General features: G+C 48.2%; 1 protein-coding gene across 2 annotated transcripts; it reads left to right on the forward strand.

The window, feature by feature from the left end:
* The first annotated feature begins 763 nt into the window (after positions 1 to 763).
* Positions 764 to 20,420, forward strand: ATP1B4 (ATPase Na+/K+ transporting family member beta 4). 2 transcript variants are annotated; one of them, XM_032331344.1, is made up of 9 exons: positions 764 to 781; positions 1,028 to 1,192; positions 5,187 to 5,469; positions 9,736 to 9,864; positions 10,130 to 10,234; positions 13,055 to 13,251; positions 14,095 to 14,151; positions 16,333 to 16,428; positions 17,169 to 20,420. In XM_032331344.1, the coding sequence occupies exons 2-9, from the start codon at positions 1,130 to 1,132 to the stop codon at positions 17,328 to 17,330; spliced, it is 1,092 nt and encodes a 363-aa protein (XP_032187235.1). In that variant the 5' UTR covers positions 764 to 781; positions 1,028 to 1,129; the 3' UTR covers positions 17,331 to 20,420. The 2 variants fall into 2 exon arrangements, with proteins under 2 accessions (XP_032187235.1, XP_032187236.1); XM_032331345.1 differs by lacking the exon at positions 764 to 781 and having other exon boundaries at positions 799 to 1,192; positions 5,187 to 5,457.
* Positions 20,421 to 21,797: the final 1,377 nt, after the last annotated feature.

The following is a 21,797-nucleotide window of genomic DNA, read 5'->3' on the forward strand; positions in this document are numbered from 1 at the left end:
GCCTAGGCTTGAGATTATGAATAAGTCAATCTATCTAAGCTATTGTGCTGGCTTTTTTGGTTATGTATCTGCCCAGAATCTCATTGTCTGCAACGTTCTCAGCCACCTGGGTATAACGGGTTGCAGTGGGGGGGCAGGGGTGATTTTGAAGGAAGAATCACAAATTCCACCCAAACCTTTTAGCCACCCAGGCTCTGGTGGGTGGACTGGACAGACCAAAAACGCTATTCAGTGTTTTGGCTCTTTCTACTAATTTTTCTTTTGTTGGTTCCCACATTGGCTTCAGGAGTTATATATGTCTGGGAAACTGACACGGCAAAGTTCTGGCCTGTTCCCTGCCCTGATGCTAAGGGATAAATATAGATCTCAACCACTACAGAAATGTGGCCAGGATTCCAAGGGCTGTGTGCATGAGGGGCAGCAACTGATGGGACCATTGTGACATGCGGGCTAGAAAAAGGCTTCTTTATGTCCAAGACCCTTGCTGGGGAGGGGAGGGGTAAAGCAGGAATCTGGCTTCTAAAATCAGAATGCATAATCCACATGTCAGGGGGCTCATGGGTTGACACAAATAAGGAATATTGTAGGTGGCTTGGTGTGGGGGGGATGGGGAGAGCAAAGGGAATCTTTCCTGACACCCTAGATCCTTTTGCATGAGATCAGTCTTATGAAAAAAGAAAAGTTATTCTTGGCCATGTCCCCTCACCCCTAGCTCCCACCCACGCCCCACCTCCTGCACACGCTGCTACTCAGCTCTCGATTGAGAAGAACACGACTTAAGGTTTCCATTGGGCCCATAGTAGCTCGGGTGCTAGAGAAGGGCAGAGGGCGGGTAGAGACGTTAGGTGAGGGGGGCGGTGAGTCGCTCCTCCTCGTGACCCAGAATATCTCCCCCCTCCCTGTGATGATGAGCTTGCTTTTCCATAAGGGCTTTCCTTTGATTCAGGGAATGGGCCAACCAATGAGAGAGGGGCATGTTAGATTATTTTGGGGAAGGGCTCATGCCAGGAGGGTTCACTTTTACTAGGCGCCAAGTGTCCCCAGCAACCAGTGTCTCCTGTACCAGTGGAAACTCCAGAACGCTCACCCCCTTGCCTGCCTCTGCCTCGTCTTTGCCCACGGAACAGCCATGAGAAGGCAGCTCCGGTCCAGAAGGGCTCCGGCCTCTCCGTACGGTTACCGCTCCAGACTTGTGAGTCCCGGGGAGCAGAATGCTTTGCCATCCCTTTTGAGGGGGGTGGGCTGGGGGTTGCGTAGATCTTGGCTTTCGGCTGCTTCTCCTCAGCATGGGCAGGAACGGCGAGGTTTAAGGAAGCCTATAACTTCAAGATGGAGCAGTGACTCCTGGCACCCCATTGTGCCCAAAACTGCTGCACTGAAGGAGGAAGTCCCTCTTCCTGGGGGCACAAAAGACAAGGGGAGGGGAAGATGCCAAAGAATAGGGACCTTCTAAAATTGGGGGGGGGGGCGTCTGGAATTTAAACAAATAGAGCTTTGGGAGTCTGGGAGTAGAGGTTTTGGTCCGTTAGCAGGAAATTTTAGCCAGGAGAGAGAGGAAGGGGAAGAGGAAGCGAAACACACTGCCCACCCAGCTGCCCCAGTCCCCTGGGGTGGGAGAGTCTTAGGAACCCAGCTGCTCTTTTTCTAAAGCAGAAATTCCAAACTCTCTTGCTAAAATCAGAGAACCGTAGATAGAAGCCGGGAGTAATCTTAGACATCATCTCTCCAGAACCCCTCATTATGTAAAGGAGGCTGCTGGGGCTCCGAGCACCGGAGTGACTTGCAAGTTTCCTCACTTTTAATCTCGGGCTCTATTAGACATGCGGTAGGCGACTCCCTAGTCCTCTGTCTCTCCCCCACCTGCCGCCAGCCCGCCTGCCACCCCACCCTGCCCAGCACACACACACACACACACACACACACACACATGGGCACACACTCGGGCACACACACTCACACACAGGCACACACACGAATCTCTGCTGTCGCTGTTTATCTCCAGGATGCACCACAGAGGTCTCTGAAACCAACGTATCCTTGCATTTACTTTGCTCGAAATCGTTAATATACGCCACACACAGTACTTTTTTTCCGGGGGGGGGGGGGGGGTGTGGGGAGTGTAGTCTGAAATCTCCACCAGAGAGGGCTGTGATCTGAGCCCCGGGAGGAAACAAAGCTTAAATCCACTTTTCTTTGGAAATGGCTGCTTATATAACCAAGGAGTCAACAGAGGAAAACACGAACCCCTCCAACCCCGTATCAGCCTACAGAGGGCTTCCCTTCTCAGCCACACCACGTAGAATCTTTCTTTTCCCATTTCCAGAGTCCCTCCCAGCTTTCGGAGCAGCCAGAGCCTGTAGGGCACCTACAACACTTCCTTCCTTGGCTTCTTCTCTACGTACTGTTGCTAAAGCGTTATGTATCCGTTCGATTAGTTGTCAAGCGCATCCGAGGGTCTGCTCTTTATAGGAAATGCTTGATTTTCAAATGCACCGGGGGATCTTGCCCTGTAGAGGGACTACTTGATCAAATCTAAAAAGAAACTATTTAATGCAGTAATCGTATGCCAATTTCTCTTTGAAGTTAACCAACTATTCAAATGTTTACAGGGTGTTACTCAATGCAGGGCACAAATTTTTCCTTTGGGTCATACTGTTTGTTTATATGTTTATATGTTTGTATATTTAGAGTGCTCAAAATGGAGCTACCCTCTGCCCTTCAGACTCTCCCCTTTTAGGGCAACACGATGGCCCGAGCACACACCCACTACTATAGTCCAGCACGTTCACACATGCTGCCACAGGAGGGCACGGCCACTTCAGGCAGCGGGCAAACACAGACCTTCTCACTCCCAGAGTCCTGACAGGGTTCTGTTAAATAGTTAGTTGCCCAAAAGTGCCTCCCTTGCATAATGGGAGGTTCTCCTAACACAGGGAAGCAGAGGAGAGCAAAAAGAATATTTGAGGTTCCTGAAACTCAGGCAGTGTGAGAGCCGTGGGGAAATTAGCTCAGAGAAGGTTAATTCTTCCCGGGAGGGTAAAGCTTTAATGACAAGCCATCTTTAATGGGATTATCATGAAAGCTCATATCTACAAATAAGATCAGGCGGAGGCCCAGGCCAGCTGTCTGCTCCGTGGAGCAGAGGTGGACCGCAGGCCCTCGCACAAGAGGGAAAGAAAAGGAAGCTGTCCAGAAAATATAAAGGGGACACTAAATCCCCCCGCAGTGAATCATTCCACCTAAATTCTCTGAGATTCCCGTTGCGGTGGATTCTTCCCAGGCCATGAGGACTACACAGCACAGTCCACAAGGCTGCTGGGGTTAAGACGATGAGCTCTGGGAGAGCAATTTTCCCAGAGTCTGGCTCAGGTTTTAAGCCCAGTAGTTATCGCTGGCACTCGTTCAGTCCCCACTGGCTCCCGAGCCGTGGGCCCCACATGGGTGGAGGGACACCAAGGAGTTGGAAAAAATACCCACTCTGCCCCTTGAGTGCTCAGAATGTAGTTGGGGAGGTCAAATGCGTACACATGTCTGCACATGAGGGAAAGAGATTTAAGAGCATTTATTAGTCCATTCAACACTGAGCGGATGGAGGCTCTCCTCCTGAGCCTTGCACCATGAGTCCACATCAGAGTCAGAAATCCTTGATTATGAGCACCTACAATCCCTTGGGAACACGGACTCTGACCAACCCCCCCGCCCCAGTGGTGGCCCCAATCTGTTAGCGACGTCTAGGTGCTTGAGCTCAGGGTGCCAGGGGAGAAACGTCACTGCCCCGGGGAACGGGAAACACAGGTTCTGTTGACTTGATCACGAACTCTCTGTGTGGCTGCAGCTGCATCCTGCCCCCTCTCTGGGCCTCCGATGGACAAGGGAATCTTCAGGGTCCCTGTCAGTTCTAATGTGGTGTGTGATAGAAAGTTCTATATTGGAACAGACTCGAGAGCCGTTCAGGATTGCTTCTGATCCGCAGCCGGATGGCACAGGGCAGACTGAATGCTGAGAGCACAGTCTTGTCATTCTGGGTCATTTTTACTGATTCTGAGCAATCCAATTTTCTGAGCCCCCGCATCCCCGCTCCCCACTAATGGCAGCATTTTTAGCTGAGTGTCCTCTAAATGGCCTTTGAGGAATCAGGCAGGGAGGGGGCAGCACGGAGCCCCTGGTCTCTATCATTTGACATATCCAACCCCAACAGGTGCACAGGCCCCGCCACCCTTCAGATTTGGACAGCAGAGAGAAGGGAGGGTGGCCTCATTTTCTGCCGCTGCAGAGAGCCTTGGCAGACCCCCAAAGAGCAAAGATCCAACTCTCCTGCCTGTGGCCGAGAGGCATTCGAAATCCCGTCGGTGAAGTCTGGGTTTCTCTTTTTTTGGTTTAATTTTCTTAGAACCACTCAGAGAAGATTACAGTTTCGGATCTCAATGACTGCAATCAGTCAATCAACAGATATGTGCTGAGCACTCACGACGTGCCCAGATTCTCGCCTAGGGTATGGGGTTGGGTGGGGAGCGGGGAGACGAGGGAAGTAGCAGTTGAGGTTCCAGACCTCAGGGAGTCTGTTCGACCAGCTGAAGGCAGGAAGAGGTGCCAGCTCACGCAGCAGTCAGAGAAGCAGCAAACAGACTCCTGTGTTTTGTTTTTGCTCGGGTGGGAGTCTAAGTTTTGAGGAGGGGTCCAGCCGCTGGCCTCGTCCTGCTGTCTGTCAGAGGCTACTTTCAGGTGCAATGCGGGATGGTCAAGTTGAGCGCCCACCAGCGTGTGGGACCGACAATAAAGCTGACCTGGCCTTAGAATTTGCCGTGGTGGACTCAAGTGTCTAAAATGACTCCGTCCTTGGTGCCCAGCTCGGCTCCGCCCTGACAGGCCAAACAAAGTGAGGCCGAGGGCCCAGGACAGAGGAGAGACAGAAGCAGAGCCCTGAGGGGAAGAACCCAAGGGCCTGCAGCTGAGACTAGAACTTACACCTCTGTGGAAAGAATATTGGGTCAAAATGGGTCAAAGAAAGGATATTTCCTCCAAAAGAGCAGAGAGAGGGAACATGTGCTTCTCGTAACCACGGGTGTGTGTCCGGGGAGGCTTCTCCAAATACGAATCGTCTTCCATTCCTTTTGGCTGGTGGGATGCGCTCTGGGGAATTTTTTTTTTTTTTTCAAAAAGGGGACTGTGTTTTGTCACCCTTCCAGGACGATCAGGATGAAGTGAACCAGAACTACTTAGCAGATGAAGAGGAAGAAGCTGAAGAAGAAGCTCGGGTGACGGTGGTACCCGATCTGGAGGAGGAGGAGGAGGAAGAGGAGGAGGAGGAGGAGGAAGAAGAGGAGGAGGAGGAAGAGGAGGCGAAGGCGGAGGAAAAGGGTCAGGGTCAGCCAGCAGGCAATGCCTGGTGGCAGAGATGGCAGATCGTGAACGAATACCTGTGGGATCCGGAGAAAAGGATGTCTCTGGCCCGAACAGGTCAGAGTTGGAGTAAGTCCCAGTTGTCCCAATGCCCCAGTCGGTGTCCTTTGCTTTTGGCTTGGTGTCCAGGACCCCTTTACCATACATTGGATGGGCTTGTCTGCACACTTCTCCCAGATCTCATGTGAAGGGCTCGATGCCTAGGGAAATGCCTGCACTGGGGGCAGATCCCATCGGAAGAAACCAAGTAGGTAAACACACTGGATGGTGGAGCTGAAAGCCACTGGGCTCAACTTCATTTGCGATGCAAAGGGTCAGTAAGAATGAGTGGGAAAAGCCCAGATTTTGTTTGTTTAAGTCCCAGCCCCATCGCTTTCTATCTGTGTGACCTCAGGCTCATCCTTCACCCTCTCTGAGCTTTGGTTTTCCTCACCTGCCAAATGAGGGAAACAATCCCTACCTTGTCTCTCCCACAGGATCAGCCTGAGGCTCATTTTGGATGCTTCAGTTGTAAACTTGAAAGCACAGTTGCCTCTTGAACAACACAGGTTTGAAGGGCACTGCTGCACGCGGGTGTTGCGTGTTTTCCCCACAAACACAGCGTAGTGCTCTTAATGTATCTCCTCTCGCACAAGGCCGCCTCTTCCGTGGCTTACTTTATGGTAAGCAGACAGTACATCCCACACGGAATGTACCAAACACGCGTGAATTGACACTTCCTGTCACCGGTAAGACTTCTGGTCAATGGTAGGCTGCTGGGAGTTACGTTGGGGGAGTCAAGAGTTAGATAGATTTCTGACCGCAGGGGGGTCGGCGCCCCTCAGTCCCACACTGTTCAAGGTTCAAAGGTACTATGCAGGAGACTGCTGCAGGGCTGTGGGACCGCAGTCCCTGCTAATTTGGCAGCGGGTTGATAAAATCCCATCGGTTCCCCCGGGAATGTCAGAAAAGGAAAGCCAGGAGGCGCGCCCTTGTTCCCGGCTTGCGGGTGTTTCAGGCTCTCAGGGGGGCACACAGAGAAATTCTGTTTAAAGAGGTCATTTCTGGTGATTACGGCCAAGGCCGCATCGTGCTCGATGGATGGCAGAAGGGCATTCCTTAGCCAGCGTTTCGGCTTCACAACCTCTCCAGCACCCCTCTCTCAGGGTCCTACTCACCTCTTGAACTATTCACGCTGAGCCTTCTCCTTAAGAGATTTAGCCTGTGATAAAATTCACACTTGCCACACTCTCCACACGGCCCAGAAAAAGAGCAGCTGCTGGCTTGGCACTCAGTTAACCCACAGCAGAACAAAATAGATGACTGGACGGGTGAAATCAGAGTCCCCCGGTGTCTGAGGTCTCGGTTGCTGAAGTTGACCATCATGCCTGCTAAAGGCCCTTTTGGCTGAGAATTTTCTCCCCCCGCCCCCCCCCCGCCGAGTTTAGGTTTCTAATTCAGGTCCGTCAGGGTGAAAGGGCCAGGCCTCCTTCCTGGAATTAGGAATAGCAGGTGTGGGGCTCTAAGCAACGCCCACCTCCCTTCACCCTTCCTTAGTTCCCAGCCCCACCCCTGCCGATCCCTCAAACCCTCAACTGGAACAAATGTACCATTCAAGGAACATTCCAACGTTCTGGAAGCTGCAGACAAATGCGGACGCTCACTGGGGCTCCAAAGGGGGCACAGCTGTTTCTCCCTTGCCTAAAGAAGACTGGGAACACAGGCCTTGTGAAATGCAAGTGCGCTTCTGGGAGAGGGAGCTGTACTTTAACCCCTAAACGGCCAGTCCCTGGAACTTTACCCGAGGAGCTGAGGCAAGTTGGTCCCATGGAGAATAATCCATGGGCCAAAAAGAGTGATGGGGGAGAAATGTTCAGGTGCCCAGGGAAGACACGGCAGTGGGGACACCCCATGGTAGGCTGTATCTGGGCCTTTGATGGCAGGTGTGAAGAGGGTCTAGCAACTCAGGCTTCTGCTGTTGGGCTTTGCCTGGGCAGGCGGCACATGGTGATGGTAATGCCTAGGCCACCAAGCACATGTTTTGCTGCCCTCTTGCTTGAAAACTAGGTGTCCACTTGAGCAGTTACTAACCCTGTCTCAGCCTGCACATATTCGCCCAGCCTATGGTTATAGTCTGGGTCTTTCCTTTGGTAGCGGGGCAACTTCTATTTTTAGGAACTATCTTTTATTTTATTGGATACTGACAAGAACCATATGAGGTAGTAATATTATTATCCCCATTTTACAGATGCAGAAACTGAGGCTTAGAGAGGGTAAGTAACTTATCTAAAGTCACACAGTTATGAAGCGGCAGCACTGGGATTCAAGCCCAGGTCAGACGAACACTGGGGTTCACCCTCTTGCTGGAACACCACATTCTCCTCACGAAGTCTAGTGATGAGCAAGGCCCTGACGGGTACGGTCTCAGGACCTGATGGGATGTTCTGGTGGGAGGAATAAAGAATCTAGATCATGGGTCCTTACCCATGTCTATCCAAGATACCCAGGTCTAGCCAGGCTTGGGTAAGGCAATCAGAAGAGACACCTGCATTACCTAGAGGAGTAGCACAGGGAAAACCTGGACATCCAGGGAAGAAAAAGCTGGAGGGATCAAAGGGTTCTGATGTAGGTATGGAGCTTGGTCTTCCTTGGTGGGGATGGGGGGTGGGCAGCTGTGTTAGCCCATCACAGACTTCAGGGCTAAGGGGTGAGGCTCAGGGGACTCACCACTAGTGCCGTTCCCCCCTCTGCAATTCCTAGCCACACATTCTAGGCAGGGCGGAAGGCATCTCCAAGGGAGCGTACCTATATCCATCGCTTTCCTTTCATCCATGAGACTGAGTCTTCTCGTCCGCCAGGACGGCTCCGGCCATGGCTCCCTTTCCGGGGCTGGGGGCGCGGGTTGAGGAAAGCGGGAGGAGGCACCAAGTACCACCGGTGCACGGGTGCTGCTGTTCCTTCTCCAGGGCTTCCAGCCGAATTGCTGTGTTCCGGCTCCAGTCCTGCCTCAGTTTACCTTAGAAAACATCAAGGTTCCATTTCCAGTGGGATGCCTGCGGAGCTTTCTTCCCCCTTCCTCTGCTCCTACCCACCCCCCCCTTTCTGGTTCATTTTATTTGGTTCATGGTTCAATTTAAAAATTAATATTTGGATTCAGTTTTGGGTACAGCAGAGTTATGCGGTTTGTTCCGGTTTCTGGTTCGTGAGTCAGTTCCAATCTGTCGTTCTGACATCATGTCGCTGCTGTGAGCAGAGCCAGACACTGTTGCCTGAGAGGGCCCCAAGGAGGACTTGAAAAGAACTTCTCAGCAGCCATCTCGTGCTCATTCACCTCGCTCGGTGCTGCCTCATCCTGGGGCAAACCTAATCCCAAAATAGCCGGTGGATGAGGGACTTACACGGCCGTGTTTCTGGTCCCACAGCAACACACATATGAATAATGACGATGGTGGGGACCAACCATGTTTGTAAAGAGCACTTGGTATCTGCCAGGCTCTGGGCGCTGCTATTTAAATGTATCGTCCCACGCCAAGAAGGAAGTCCTATCATTGACCTCCCAGGACAGATGAGGAAATTGACGCCCAGAGAGGCCAGCAGGACTCGAGGAGAAGTGGAGTTTTAGATATTGTTAGGGCTGTGGATCAGTATATGAGGTGAGCAGCTAAACTTGTTTCCATTCTCCCTGTGAGGAATTAGGGGCACGGAGAGATTTTGGAACTTGCCCTAGCTCACGGGTAGAGCAAGTGTCGATGTGAATGAAGCACACGCTCTTCCCCCTTCCTTCCCCGTCACGTGTTCTTTTGGAAAAGCAGAGCCACTTAAACTTTTGCTGAAGATGAATAAGATTGGAAATAAGTAGGGTGAGGCCTCACTTTGCCTTGATGAGAGTAGAAGCAAGTCCGGCAGAAATTAATCAAAAGTTTGAATTATAGGCTATGTGAAAAGAAACGCTGTTTTCATCACTTGCAAATACATATAATCACTGGAGCCAAGCTGCTAGGACTCTTCAGGGCACCTGCTTTAATGAGGACTCCCAAGCAATATGCCCTCTGCTGTACTTTCAACTCCACTCCCCCGTAATCTTGCTCATGGCCCTCATCGGCTCAACAAGCCCTTCTGTCGGAGATGCTGTAAAGGTACACGGCGATCAGACCTCCGACACAATTCTCACGAATTCCAGATTGGTGAGATCTGAATAAGCAAGGACATACTCAATCTGGGGAAGGTGGAAAAAATAAACAGATAAATAAGAAACGCCGCACCTGCTGGGGTTGGTTCTGGCTCATGTGTTCAAGCAAGGAGGCAGGAGGGCTTGTTGGCAAGCACTGACCACTCTCATCTCTGATCCTTCTGCAGGCCTGATTTTAGTCATTTACTTCTTCTTCTATGCCTCCCTGGCTGCTGTGGTCACTCTCTGCATGTACACGCTATTTCTGACCATCAGTCCTTACATGCCGACCTTCACCGAGAGGGTGAAGCCGCCTGGTGAGTGCCCAGATGCCCTTTCTGTCCGAACTCGCTGGACAGAAATCTGCTTGTACAGCATGTTCAGCCTCAATTAACTTTGGCTCTTCCCGGTAATGACTTGGGGATTCAATTATTAAGAGTAAAAGTAAAATGGTACTTGGCAAATTATGGTCCTTTTTATTTTGATTGCCTGGGAGGGGGGTAATGGTTTTCATGGGAATCAATACAAAAAACTTATCCCCAAGAACGGGTTAATATATCCAAGACCTGTTTTTGTTGCCAGGAGTTATGATTAGACCCTTCGCCCATAGCCTTAACTTCAACTTCAACGTTTCTGAACCTGACACTTGGCAGCATTATGTCATTAGCCTAAATGGCTTTCTCCAGGGTAAGTAAGTTCCTCTGAATGGGCGAAATCTCTGTGGAGAAGCGGTGGGGTGGGGGTGGGGGATTCAAAATTCACAATTCACTGGAAGTCCCACTCTTACTAACCCCAGCCCATCCCGGTCTCTCCTTACCTCACATCCCCCTCAGCAGCCGTATGTACAATCAAGACTGTTCTGGTTTGTGATTGTATGTTGTCTTGAAAGCATAGAAGACAAGTCTCCAGCAAGATGTTAAGTTCATTGGGGCAGAGAACTTGTTTTCTTTTCTTAAACATTCTAGGGCACCTAGTTATGTCCTGAGCACATCCAGATGGCTCAATAATGACCATTTATAAAAGATCATTCCAGGGGGTGGGTAGTGGTGAGAAAAGAAGAGTCCTGCCTCCTATACTTTCTCAAGGTAAGAGAATTCCTTTCTTGGAGATGGGCCATCTTGAAGGAAGAGGGCAAGGGTCTTGATTTAATTAACATCCCAGCAGGGAGTTAGAGGAAGAATCTCTGGGTGACAGTCATGCCAACATTTTGATAGCAAATGTTTGCAAGACGCCCATCTCTATAGTGTCATCGGATACACTTCCAGGGACCGACAAGTGGCTTTTTGAGAAGCCCTTCCACGGACTCAAAACGGAGGTAGCTCTTTGGTTAAGGTCCGACACAGAGCATGAAGGTTCTAAAGCCCCAGTGGGTTGCATAAATTATTTGCGGAAAAAAGCCAGTTTGATTGCTTTGGTTGTCCCTGCCTGGCTGAAATGGAGGGGTGGAGAGCAGTAGAATATGCACCGAAAGAGAACAATATTTTATGTGACTGAAAGTGTTACGTAAATGCATAAATCTTCTCATTTAACTTTAACCCTCCATAGAAGCGACCGGCGGGGCACCTGCATGGCTTAGTCATCGGCCAAGTGTCCAACCTCTGATCTCTGGTCCGGTCTTGATCTTAGGATTGTGAGTTCAAGCCCCGTGTTGGGGCTACATAAAGAATCTACCATCTCCATTCTCCAAATGGGGCAACTGAGGCTCAGAAAGGGGAAGTAATGTGACAGAAGTCTCCCAGCAGCCGAATCAGTGTTTAAACCCACATCCATGGTTGTGACACATTGGCCACGGGAAGTGTGATCCAGGACCCACAGCATCAGCATCCCCTGGGAGTTTGTTAGAAGGGCGGGCTCTCTGGTCCCACCCCAGACCTGTGGAATCAGGATCGGCACTTGAACAAGATCCGCAGGTGATCTGTATAAACTTTAAAGCTTGAGAAATACTACTTCTCGTAATTCTTTGCTGCTGCCATATGACCTGGAGTTAGAATCTCAGCTCTGTATCAGTCATGCTCAGTATCATTTTGGGGAAGTCTGAGTTTCAGAATCCTCATCTGTAAAATGATGGAGGCTGGGTCCTTTCTGGGTCCACGTAGTTTTTTGAACTCAAAACAAACAAAACCCAAAACATTTTGGGCATCAATGGCCAGCACAGTATCTTCTCTTCTTTCAAACTGTTTGTGAGCTGTTGCAAGTATGTTGTCAGACTCTCTGCTGAGGAAATCCCCTGAAAAGCTAGTAGATAGAGAAATACCAATTCTGACCTGATGACAGAGATGGAGAACATTAGGGAAGGCATCGGGTTTTTAGTTCCTAAGTGTAGATAACATGCCCTATTTAAAAGGAACACATCTCTGAAATAGACATCTCAGAGTATCAATTTCATTCCCACGAGGACTGCGATTTTGCAATAAGGGTCATGCCCATGTCACATTATTTTTAATGGAACTACCTCAAGAGAAACAATGAGCACGTGATTAGAGCTTCTATTTAGAAACTTAACATTTGAACATAGTTCTTGTTCTAAAAAAAAAAAAAGATTAAAAAGAAACCTTGAATCGAATGTAGCTTTGTCAAAGGAAAAATAAAGGCTTAACGGTAATTGGAATAGATTTAAAATTTCCAGTTCCTTCTTAACAATACTAAATCCGAGTGACAACCTGTCCAGATTACAACCCAGCAGTACATTTGGAGTTTTACCACCAGCAGATCATAGGTGCACAGTCTCCTCTGAAAAACTGAGCTACTGGGAACATGAGTGCATGGGGACTAGACCTAACAAGACAAACTGGACTCCGTCATTTAAAGCCAAACTGGAAATAATGCAGTCGTTTTCAAAGCCCAGTCCGTGGCATCTGGTAGTCCAAAGAGTGAGCTCACAGACAGCCCCTTTCTCCTTGATAAGTATGCCTTGGACTCGTGCTCCATTCCTTCCGATGTAAAGGGACACAAACCCTGAGTGCCTCGAGTCTCGGTAGACAAGATCTCACCCTCTCACTTTCTCGGGGGAGACCCTACAGCTTGTCACTGGTTTCTGTCTTTCAACCTAAGTTCTATTCTGTGGTGCTAACTTCTGTCCGCAAGGGATGAGAAGCTGGTTTATCTCCCTTTCCTCCCTCTCTTCCTCCTCTCCCTCCCTCCTGTCCCACAACACACACTTTTCATTTTCTTATATCTGAAAAGAAATAATGGAAAATGGAAGCTATACAGTGACCAACACATGACCCAAATATAGATATTCCAAAGTTCGTAGGGAAGGAGACGCCATCAAAGTGGGCCAAGGGAACGAGCCTGAAAGGCTTCCGGGAGAGATGCTGCCGGGGGATCTTGGGCACCGACGCCCAAGGGTCCTTGGGTCACAGAGCCTAGGCCAGGCTGAGTGGGCTTTCAGAGGAGCACCAGCAAGTTGCAGAAAGGAAACTAGGGAGGAGGCTCCTGAAAATGTGGCCCTCCCCTGTAGCACCTGTCTAACATGCCCCCCCTTTGCTGCCCCCACACGTGCTTTAGGTTACAATGACAGTCTCCAAGAGGAGATGAATGTAGATTGTCCCCCGGGGCAGTACTTCATCCAGGATGGCGATGAGGAGGAAGACAAGAAGGCCTGCCAGTTTAAGCGCTCCTTCCTGAAGAACTGCTCTGGCTTGGAAGACCCTACTTTTGGCTACTCTACTGGACAGCCTTGCATCCTTCTAAAGATGAACCGGGTATATTGGCCCTTGACACTCCTGTGATAATAAGTAGAGGAGCTGGGTAGGGGCTCCGGCCCCTCTGTTTCTCGTGGGCTCTGTCTCGGCACACTGCAAGTCTGGCCACTTTTACTGACAGCGTCAGTAATACAAACAACTGGACAAACCTATCAAACAATAATCCCCTTTTCTCCCTGATTACTTCCTATTTCCACTCTTGTCTCATGCCCCTAACCTGCCCTTTGATGCCCTCTGTCAGTAATGAGGTCCTGAGCTGTTTGGAACAGGGGACTGACACGATGGGGGAGGGACAATTCTTCTATCATAAGAGATACACTTTCCTCCTCTCCTGCCATGCCTTAGGTGTGGTAGAGCCTTACCAGGCACATGGCTCTTAAAACCGGAAAGTTCTTTCTATCTTCAGGGTTCTCCTGCTGCAGTTACCTTTGTATGAGCATCAGGCACAAATACAAGGGGTAAGCTGAGCTGCACAACTCTGGAGATATTTTTGCCTTTTAAAAAAATTATTTTTTATTTGACAGAGAGAGTACAAGCGGGGGGAGCAGCAGTGGGAGAGGCAGAAGCAGTCTCCCCACTGAGCAGGGAGCCCGATGAGGGGCTCCATCCCAGGACCCTGAGATCATGACCTGAGCCAGAGGGAGAGGCTTAACCCACTGAACCACCCAGGCCCCCCTAGTTGTTGGCTTTTGTAACATTCCTGAGAGGGCTAATGGGTTGTTTATGCCTAAGGAAGGGGTGGTTTAAGGGGGGTTTAGAAAAGCCCCATTTTTACTGTTCAATCCATTTTGGTTTTTGATGTTTAAAAACAACAACAACAACATTCTGGTTTTCTTTTGATAGATTGTAGGCTTTCGTCCTGAGCTTGGGGATCCTGTGAAGGTGTCCTGCAAAGTTCAGGTAAAGTGCCTTTTTGAATAAGTACTGCTAGCCCACCTGTTTTATGCAAAAAGATGGTTCTTCCCTCCTAAGGTTTTCATCGTGGATGACTGGCTGTAGGTTAGGGAAAGGGCTAGGCTTTTCCTAACTATGCCTCCCTTTGGTAGCTTCTGGCCTCCCTCTTGCCAGAATGCATTCAATTCATGTGTGTTTGTGTGTGTTGTGCGGATGTGTGTGTCCACGCCGGTTTATACCTGCGAAAGCTGAAGAACGACCCTGCTAAAAGCCACAGCAAGGACTGACAGTGCGCCTGTCATTAACTGGGATTCTGTTTACACTTTTGCTTTTAGCTCTAACTACTTGTTTCTTTGAACTAAACAAACAGCTTTTATTAGAGTCATTAGTCCCTGCTTTTCAAACAGAATTTCACTTTTTGCAGCAATGACCAGGGGCACTGAGTGTTGGGATAACAAATGACTACAAGGGAAGTATAAACAGAAGTCCATTAATATGCTAATTAACTGTCCTTCGAGGGACCATTAACTCCTATCTCATCGGCACCAATTAGCTCCTTTGTAGGAAGAAGCCCTAGGTCTTGGGTTTGCTTCTCCAACTGGAAGCAGTAGCTCCCTCCAGTTTCCCAGCATCCACTGCGCCCCCAGCCCTGGCCAGCCGTCTCGCTCCTGTTCATGAAGCCGGGTAATCCCCATCCTCCGTTCTAGAAACAGCTTGAAACTCCAGCCTCGATGGTGGTGGATCAGAAAGCCGCAAGAGGTAGCATTTACCCAGCACGCATTTATTGGTCACTTTTGCTCTACCGGGTACTTTGCTAGGTGCTGGGGGCGTCAAGATAACTATGGCTCTATCTCTGAAGTCGGGGCTTCACGTATTCCAGCTGCTATGAAAGGGGCAGTGGGGACACTGACGATGATGAGTGATGAAAGGTCAGGCCACGGTTTGCCCCGCCAGCAAGGTAGGAAGGACATTCATTCTGTTCACATGGACACGAGTCTGTGTAAATACACACACGCACATGCGGTGTGACGACAAACTAGTGGCACTGATTCCCCAGACTACTCACAGACGTGAACTGCATGGCTTTCTAGAAGAATATGTAAGTAAATCATAAAGACCGACTCGGTCTTAAACTAGCATGTTAGTTGGCTCGAGTCCTATTTACAGCTCCCTAGAGCCATTCGTCTTTCTGCTTGCACAGAACCTTGCTGAGAACTGTCTTTTAAAAAGAAAACAAGAAACAGTAAGAGTCATTATACATTCTATAATAATCAGTTGGTCAAAATCCACACCCACTTGTGGAAATCAAGCAGGACAAGGTAATCACGAGGATAAATTAAGGGGAGCTTAGAGTATACTCTGAACGATCATACTATGTTGACAGAAGGAATCACATGACCCCAGTGAGTGATTTGCTGGTAGTGAGCTCTGTTTGTCCCTCATTAGTCCCCAGATCTCTGCTAAACAGGGCAAGCCTAATGCCTAGGCAGAATGGTCAGTCCCCTACCTGATGTGACATGATGAAGGTAGACTGACTTCTTTCATCTTTCCAGCACTGGTTCCCTCTTGCTTGTCCTCCCGAGGTCACCTCCCGTAAGTAAGCACTACAGAGAAGATGGTCAGACACACGAGTTTTGGTGGGCCACACTGCAGGCCGTGTCCCTGGGCAGCAGATCCCAGCACGCCGGGTCTCCCGCCCCACGGAACTGAGCCCCCGGTGTGCAAGGCGTCGTGGCGTGGGATCTACTCGGCATGTTCTAACTTCTGCCTGCCTCAGCGTCCAAGACTGGCTGCCAGGCCCACGATTATTATTATTTTTTTCCCCCGAGAGGGGCTGGCATGGTAGACCCTCTTGGTAGAGCAGCACCGACTACTGGCCACCCCCTAGAACCCTTCTATCTGGGTCTCCTAGGAGCCAGTATGGAACTATATTGAGCACGTTTGGTCTCCTCAGTCCAGGCTTTCCATTCTGTATTCTTTGAACTGAAAACCGAGGCACAGTCTCTCCCTGGAAATGTTCTGGCGATAGGTGTGGGGTAAGCTATGCCCCATTCTGCTTTCATGGGTCTTCCTGGGACAGTTGTTTCTGGGTCACATCATGATTTACCAGGGGCACAAGCCCCTCGAGCTCAGGCTTCAATTCCCTGGGGGACCCAGCATCCCACATATACCTGCTTTTACTTCCAGAGAGGTGATGAAAATGACATCCGATCCATCAATTACTACCCAGAGTCGGCTTCTTTTGACCTTCGCTACTACCCTTACTATGGCAAACTGACTCACGTAAGCCTGTATCCTTTTCAGTCTTTGCTGTCAAAAAGGGCTCAGAGACAGAGGCAGGGCTGCCCAGAATCTCTGAGAATTAGGGAGCAGCATGTAGTAACAGTGGGGTGAATAGTGGCTGGCCAAGACCAGGAGCTCCCTCTCCCAATTCCTACTACAACCGCTCCTTTCCATATCTGAAGGTATTTCACATATGGTCTGGTCTAACTGCTTCAGCTTACAGATGGAGAAATTCAAGTTCAGAGAGAGAAAGTGACTTGCCCAACACACAGAGCTAATTAGTGGCAGAGCCAGGAGCAGACAGATCCCTGTCACTGCATTCCACAACACCCAAATGATCAAACCCGCCTGTTTGTTCCAGGTGAAGCCTTGGGGCAGGGGTGGTGGGTCACAGGGCCGGGCTTCACCTTGAGCATAGACATTTCAAAGACACTAGTTCTGGCTACATTCGTAGTCTGATAACCCAGAAAATCCTATCACACAGAGAGACCTGGTTTTCCCCAGAGGACAGTCAGACATCCGACAGGGACTTAGGGGAGAAAGGTGTCATTTCCCCCACGGAACCAGGGCAGAGAGAGAGTGCGTGTCAGTTGCTTTAGCCATTCGTGACTGGGATTTGCTCAGTTCGCTGGTGAGAGTTACCCCATTCTGCTCTGAGTATTTGCTCCCTTGCATCCTGTTACCCACCCCCCACGGCCTCTGCCCCTCCCATTTAGGAGTCATTGTTCTTCTGCCTGCAGGTTAACTACACCTCCCCGCTGGTGGCAATGCACTTCACAGATGTGGTGAAGAACCAAGCGGTGCCTGTCCAGTGCCAGCTGAAGGGCAAGGGCATCATAAATGATGTCATCAATGATCGTTTTGTGGGTAGGGTGATCTTTACTCTGAACATAGAAACCTAAGAACTTTGCGGGGCACTCCCACTAGTTCTGTTTCTATTTTATTTCATGTAACCCCTGGTAGGACCTGAATTCTTTTTCTTCGCTCAGGACACAGCCAGACGGACACCTAAGACAGCAGATCATCTTTCCTTGCCTTTGACATATGTATAAAATGACATTGTGGGATTGATTTTTTAAAGGTAGTCTCTCCTGATAACAAATAGATGATTTTAATTTCCTTTCCCCCTACTTAAAACTAAAACCCATTCGTGCTGCTAGAGGTCTCACCATAGTGTAAACGTAGTATCTGATAAAATTCACAAGGGCCATGAAGGAGAATTTCTATAACGATTTTAAATTCATCGTGTTTTGTAAAATTTTGTTGTTTTTAGAGGTGAGATTCCTCCCAACCAGGCTGATAAGCTTTTTGTTTGTTTGTTTCTGGGTTTTTTTTTTTTAATTTTTTCTTAACCTACCTGGCAAGTTCCTTCCCTGGGAATCACCAATCAGACCAACTCAGCATACTAGGGCTATCATACCTAGAGAACTCTATATCCAAGAGTGCTTGAGGAACTGGCTGTCTCAAATGGGCAACTAAATAATACTGATTTGAAGACTAGGTTATCTTCAACTGGGACAGAAAGCAGTGCTAACTGGATATCGTTCTGGAATACAAATGAACACCTTTCCTATGACTTTTGGGGGGAGGGGAGGTCCATAGCAACTGGGGGGAATACTTACCATGTGAATGGGATTGGCATTTGATTCCTTGCTCTGTGGTGTGATCATCCAAAGGCAGACATTCCTGCACACAGGTTTGTCTCAGCTGCAGGCAAAGGAGAAAACGAGGAAGATCTCCACCCGCTAATTATTCTTGGGCCCTATGCTTGGCAGTGATAAAATGTCCTTTGAGACCATCCTGGAGGGGCATGGTGAGCCCCAGCTACAGCTCTAGGGATTGAAATCACGGTCTGCCAACTGATACACAGTAAGACAGAAAGCTCCCACCGGGCTTCCCCCAAACCCAAGGCCCATTTCCGGTGCTTCATGTGCCCAGAAAACGATGCGAGGCAGGTGTTTATCCAGGTTGTGGGTCAGCCAGGCTGCTTTGTCTTCTCCCGGCCACGAGACCGGTCCACAGCTTCTTAACACCTCCACCAGGGGGAGGGCTGGCACAAGGAGAAAAAGTGAGCATTAGCCAATTGCATGGTGTCTCGGGGTCCAAAGAACGCTTCGGTGCCATCTAGAAAAGCATCCAGAGTCTGAATCTCCTCCCAAAACGGGGAACTGGCAATCTGGTAGTGAAGACAAACAAGCCAAGAAGTAACTCTGAACGAGTGTGACGAGTTCGACGACTAGTATGTGGAAATGCTATGGGAACATGAGGAAAAGTACCTAACTTAGGCTGAGAAAGTAGCAGAGGAAATTTCACATGCGAAATTATAATCACGAAAGACCACCGTGTGTTTGGGTAACTGGGAGCAGTTCGTGTGGCTGGAGTGTAAGGGGCTCAGAGGAATGGCCGGGAGTGGCAGGGAAGATTGGGCTAGAGGGGTATACAGGTACTGAAAGAGGACTTCGCGTTTAATCCAGTAGGTGAAAAGGAGTCCTTCATGTATTTTAAGCAGGGAAGCTCTGTGATCATATTTGCACTTTGGAAAGAGCACTTTGGCAGCTAGAGTGGGGGGGGGGGGTGTTGGAGAGGGCAAGACTGGGGAATGGGCACTGAGGGAAAAGGAGGAGTCAGGAATGCCTCCGAGGTTTTGAACTTGGCTAGAACCAGTGCGATGGTGACATTGTTGATGGAGACTGAGAATCCAAGAGAGAAACAAGATTGGAGAGCAAGATGTTCTCAACTTAAAGCTTGTGATTCCTATTGGTCAGACACCGATATGGAGATGTCAACACAAGTGGGGTTGGGGAGAAGGAAATCTGAGAACAAAAACAGCATTTGCTTAAGTGAACGCTCTTAAGAAATTCTAAGCTATTTAATCTCGGGAACTCGAGCCAATTATGTAAACACGCCCCACGGATCTAGTCTCTCAGATAGTGTTTTTCTCTTTAGCTTGTGGCAGAAACCTCTGCCGCTGCTCTTTGGATTCTCCTTCCCGTTTCCCAACTCTCCTCAACAGAGTAGAGGGGAGCTGACCTCTATTAACAAGATAAAAGATACTCAACAGCATATCTGTGGAAAATACAAAAAGAAAATGAAACTGTCTCCTCCCAACCCTTCCTTACCAAATTCCATTTCCAAAACTAATCTTTCAAAAGAAAGAGCAAAATACCTGAAGACGGTAACTTTAAAACCATTTCAAGATTTCCTCAAACAATCAAGCTCTCAAAATTCAGTAGGAAAAGATAATAGAACATTAGATCTGGAAAGGATACTAGAGTGTTTAGAGAAAACCTGCATTGCATCTGACTCCAGGTCCAGTGCTCTTTCTACTCTGAGCTGCTGCTTACCAGGAAGTACCATCTTTTTAAAAATCAACGGATGATACCCCAAACATTTTGAAACATATGTCAAATTTGAGTTAGAATAGTTAACATTTCACAGGAACTCAACTACTGGTGCTATATACATAATACATTATCCTGTTAAATACGTTGACTATTACACAGACAAGGAATTATGAATCTTTTGTCCTACAGTATTTCTCATTCAGTGGAATCCATTGTATCCACAGTTTCCGAGCAGTATTGAATAGTACTAGGATGGTTTGGGTTGTCAGATGGGACATGTAAAAATAACTTTATCACACAGAACTGGAAATTATCACTAAACTGGGATTCTAACAGTTCAATAAACTTCCGGTGGATTAGTCTAAATCTTCCCCCATACCATTTCATATGGGGATTTGATTTGTATACCATCTGTTGCAATGCACTTGGTTTTACTTGATTGTCAATGAGAATTACTACTTCCAAATGCCTTTGTGGTTTTGTCCATGCTAGAGTTATGATTTCTCACCCCTCTGAAATCATTACCTTAAAGTAACTTTTCTTAGGCATCTATTTGCTGAGAATCTTCATGTAGAAAACATTATTGTATTGAGGAATTGTTGACAATAATAAATTGAAATTAAAAAGAGGTGTATGGTTTCCTCTTTCTAGATGGTATCACTGATTTTCCCACAGGAATCCTGGACAGCCATGTGGGTGGAAAACCTGACAATTGACAGCCCATTAGTTTAAAACTTTTTTCTTCTTCTTCCTCCCACTTTTTTTTTTTTTTTGACTCTTGGGGTTTAATCACAGGAGGATGAAACTAAAAGTTTTTTCGTTTCTGAGCATCTTTCCTTTTTAGTCTCCATGCTCTGGTTTCTCAGAAGACTACTTTGTCAGAGCAAACTTCCTTTCTTCATCGAGTCCTGGTATAAATTGTTCCATTTGTTTGTGTAGGAAAAGAACACCAAAAGAAACTCTGAAGTGGGGGAAAGGAACAAAAATCCAAAGAGAAGCTGCAGTTGCTTGATGAAAGCCTAGCTAAGTGACTTTAGGGCACATCTGGTCACAAATGGTCTCCCAGAGCAAATCTCTAATGGTAATTGCAATTAAAGACAAAAATATTTCCACTCCCTTGTTTGGCTCAGAGACTAAGCTGCTGTAGGAATCCCTTATTTCTTTGGAAGCTGCCCTGGCCCATGGTCTACAAGGCTTATATAGTTTGATTGGGGAGTGAAGTCTGTGATCCCAGTACATTACTCCTATCTAAGTTCTATGTTAGAGTCATTTTCCTTATTGATTTCCTCTTAAAATACTCAAGCATGATAAAGTAATTTAGCCAAGTCATGCAGAGTGTGATTTACACTGTGATTTTATATAGGCCCAAAACAGAGGTTTGGATGTGTGTGGTGGCGGGAAGAAAGGAGAGGATGGATGGTGGCAAAGGGTGAGGAAAAGGGAGTTGAAAGGCTAAATAGCCCTGCTTACTTCGCAAAGCTCTTTAGTTGCAGGCTAGAAGGGAAGAAATGCTGATAGGAAGATGTGAAAAGTTTGAGAAGGATATGATAGGCTCTCAGTCTGGCACCTTAGTCTCCAGGATGTAGTTCTGTGCAGGATCCTGCATGGCCATAACATCAATCAGGGTTCCAACAATAAATAGCACACCTGACAAAATGGGATAATGGAAGGCGGGTTATTTCCCAAAGAGATTACTTATAAATGTGTAGATGCAGGGAACCACAGAAAATAGCACAATAACTCAGGCTAGTAGAAGCTAAACTCTTACCTTCCCTAGAGCTCAAGGGACAGGCATAGGAAGTGGCTCCCCCTACCCAAAAGGACTGAGTCATGTACAACTGACTGCCTTGAGAAGAGTGGTGACCTTATTGAAGGTCTAACCTAGCCCAAGGTGATTGTGTGGGGAGGTAATCCTACACCTATTTATGGTGATAGTTGAACTTTTAAACTAAAATATTTTCAAATTTTTAACATTAAGATCTCCAAAGAACAGTCCTTTCGCTCTATCCTAGCATTTTGTTGACA

The sequence above is a fragment of the Mustela erminea genome, chromosome X (assembly GCF_009829155.1).
Source record: "Mustela erminea isolate mMusErm1 chromosome X, mMusErm1.Pri, whole genome shotgun sequence".
NCBI lineage: Eukaryota > Metazoa > Chordata > Mammalia > Carnivora > Mustelidae > Mustela > Mustela erminea.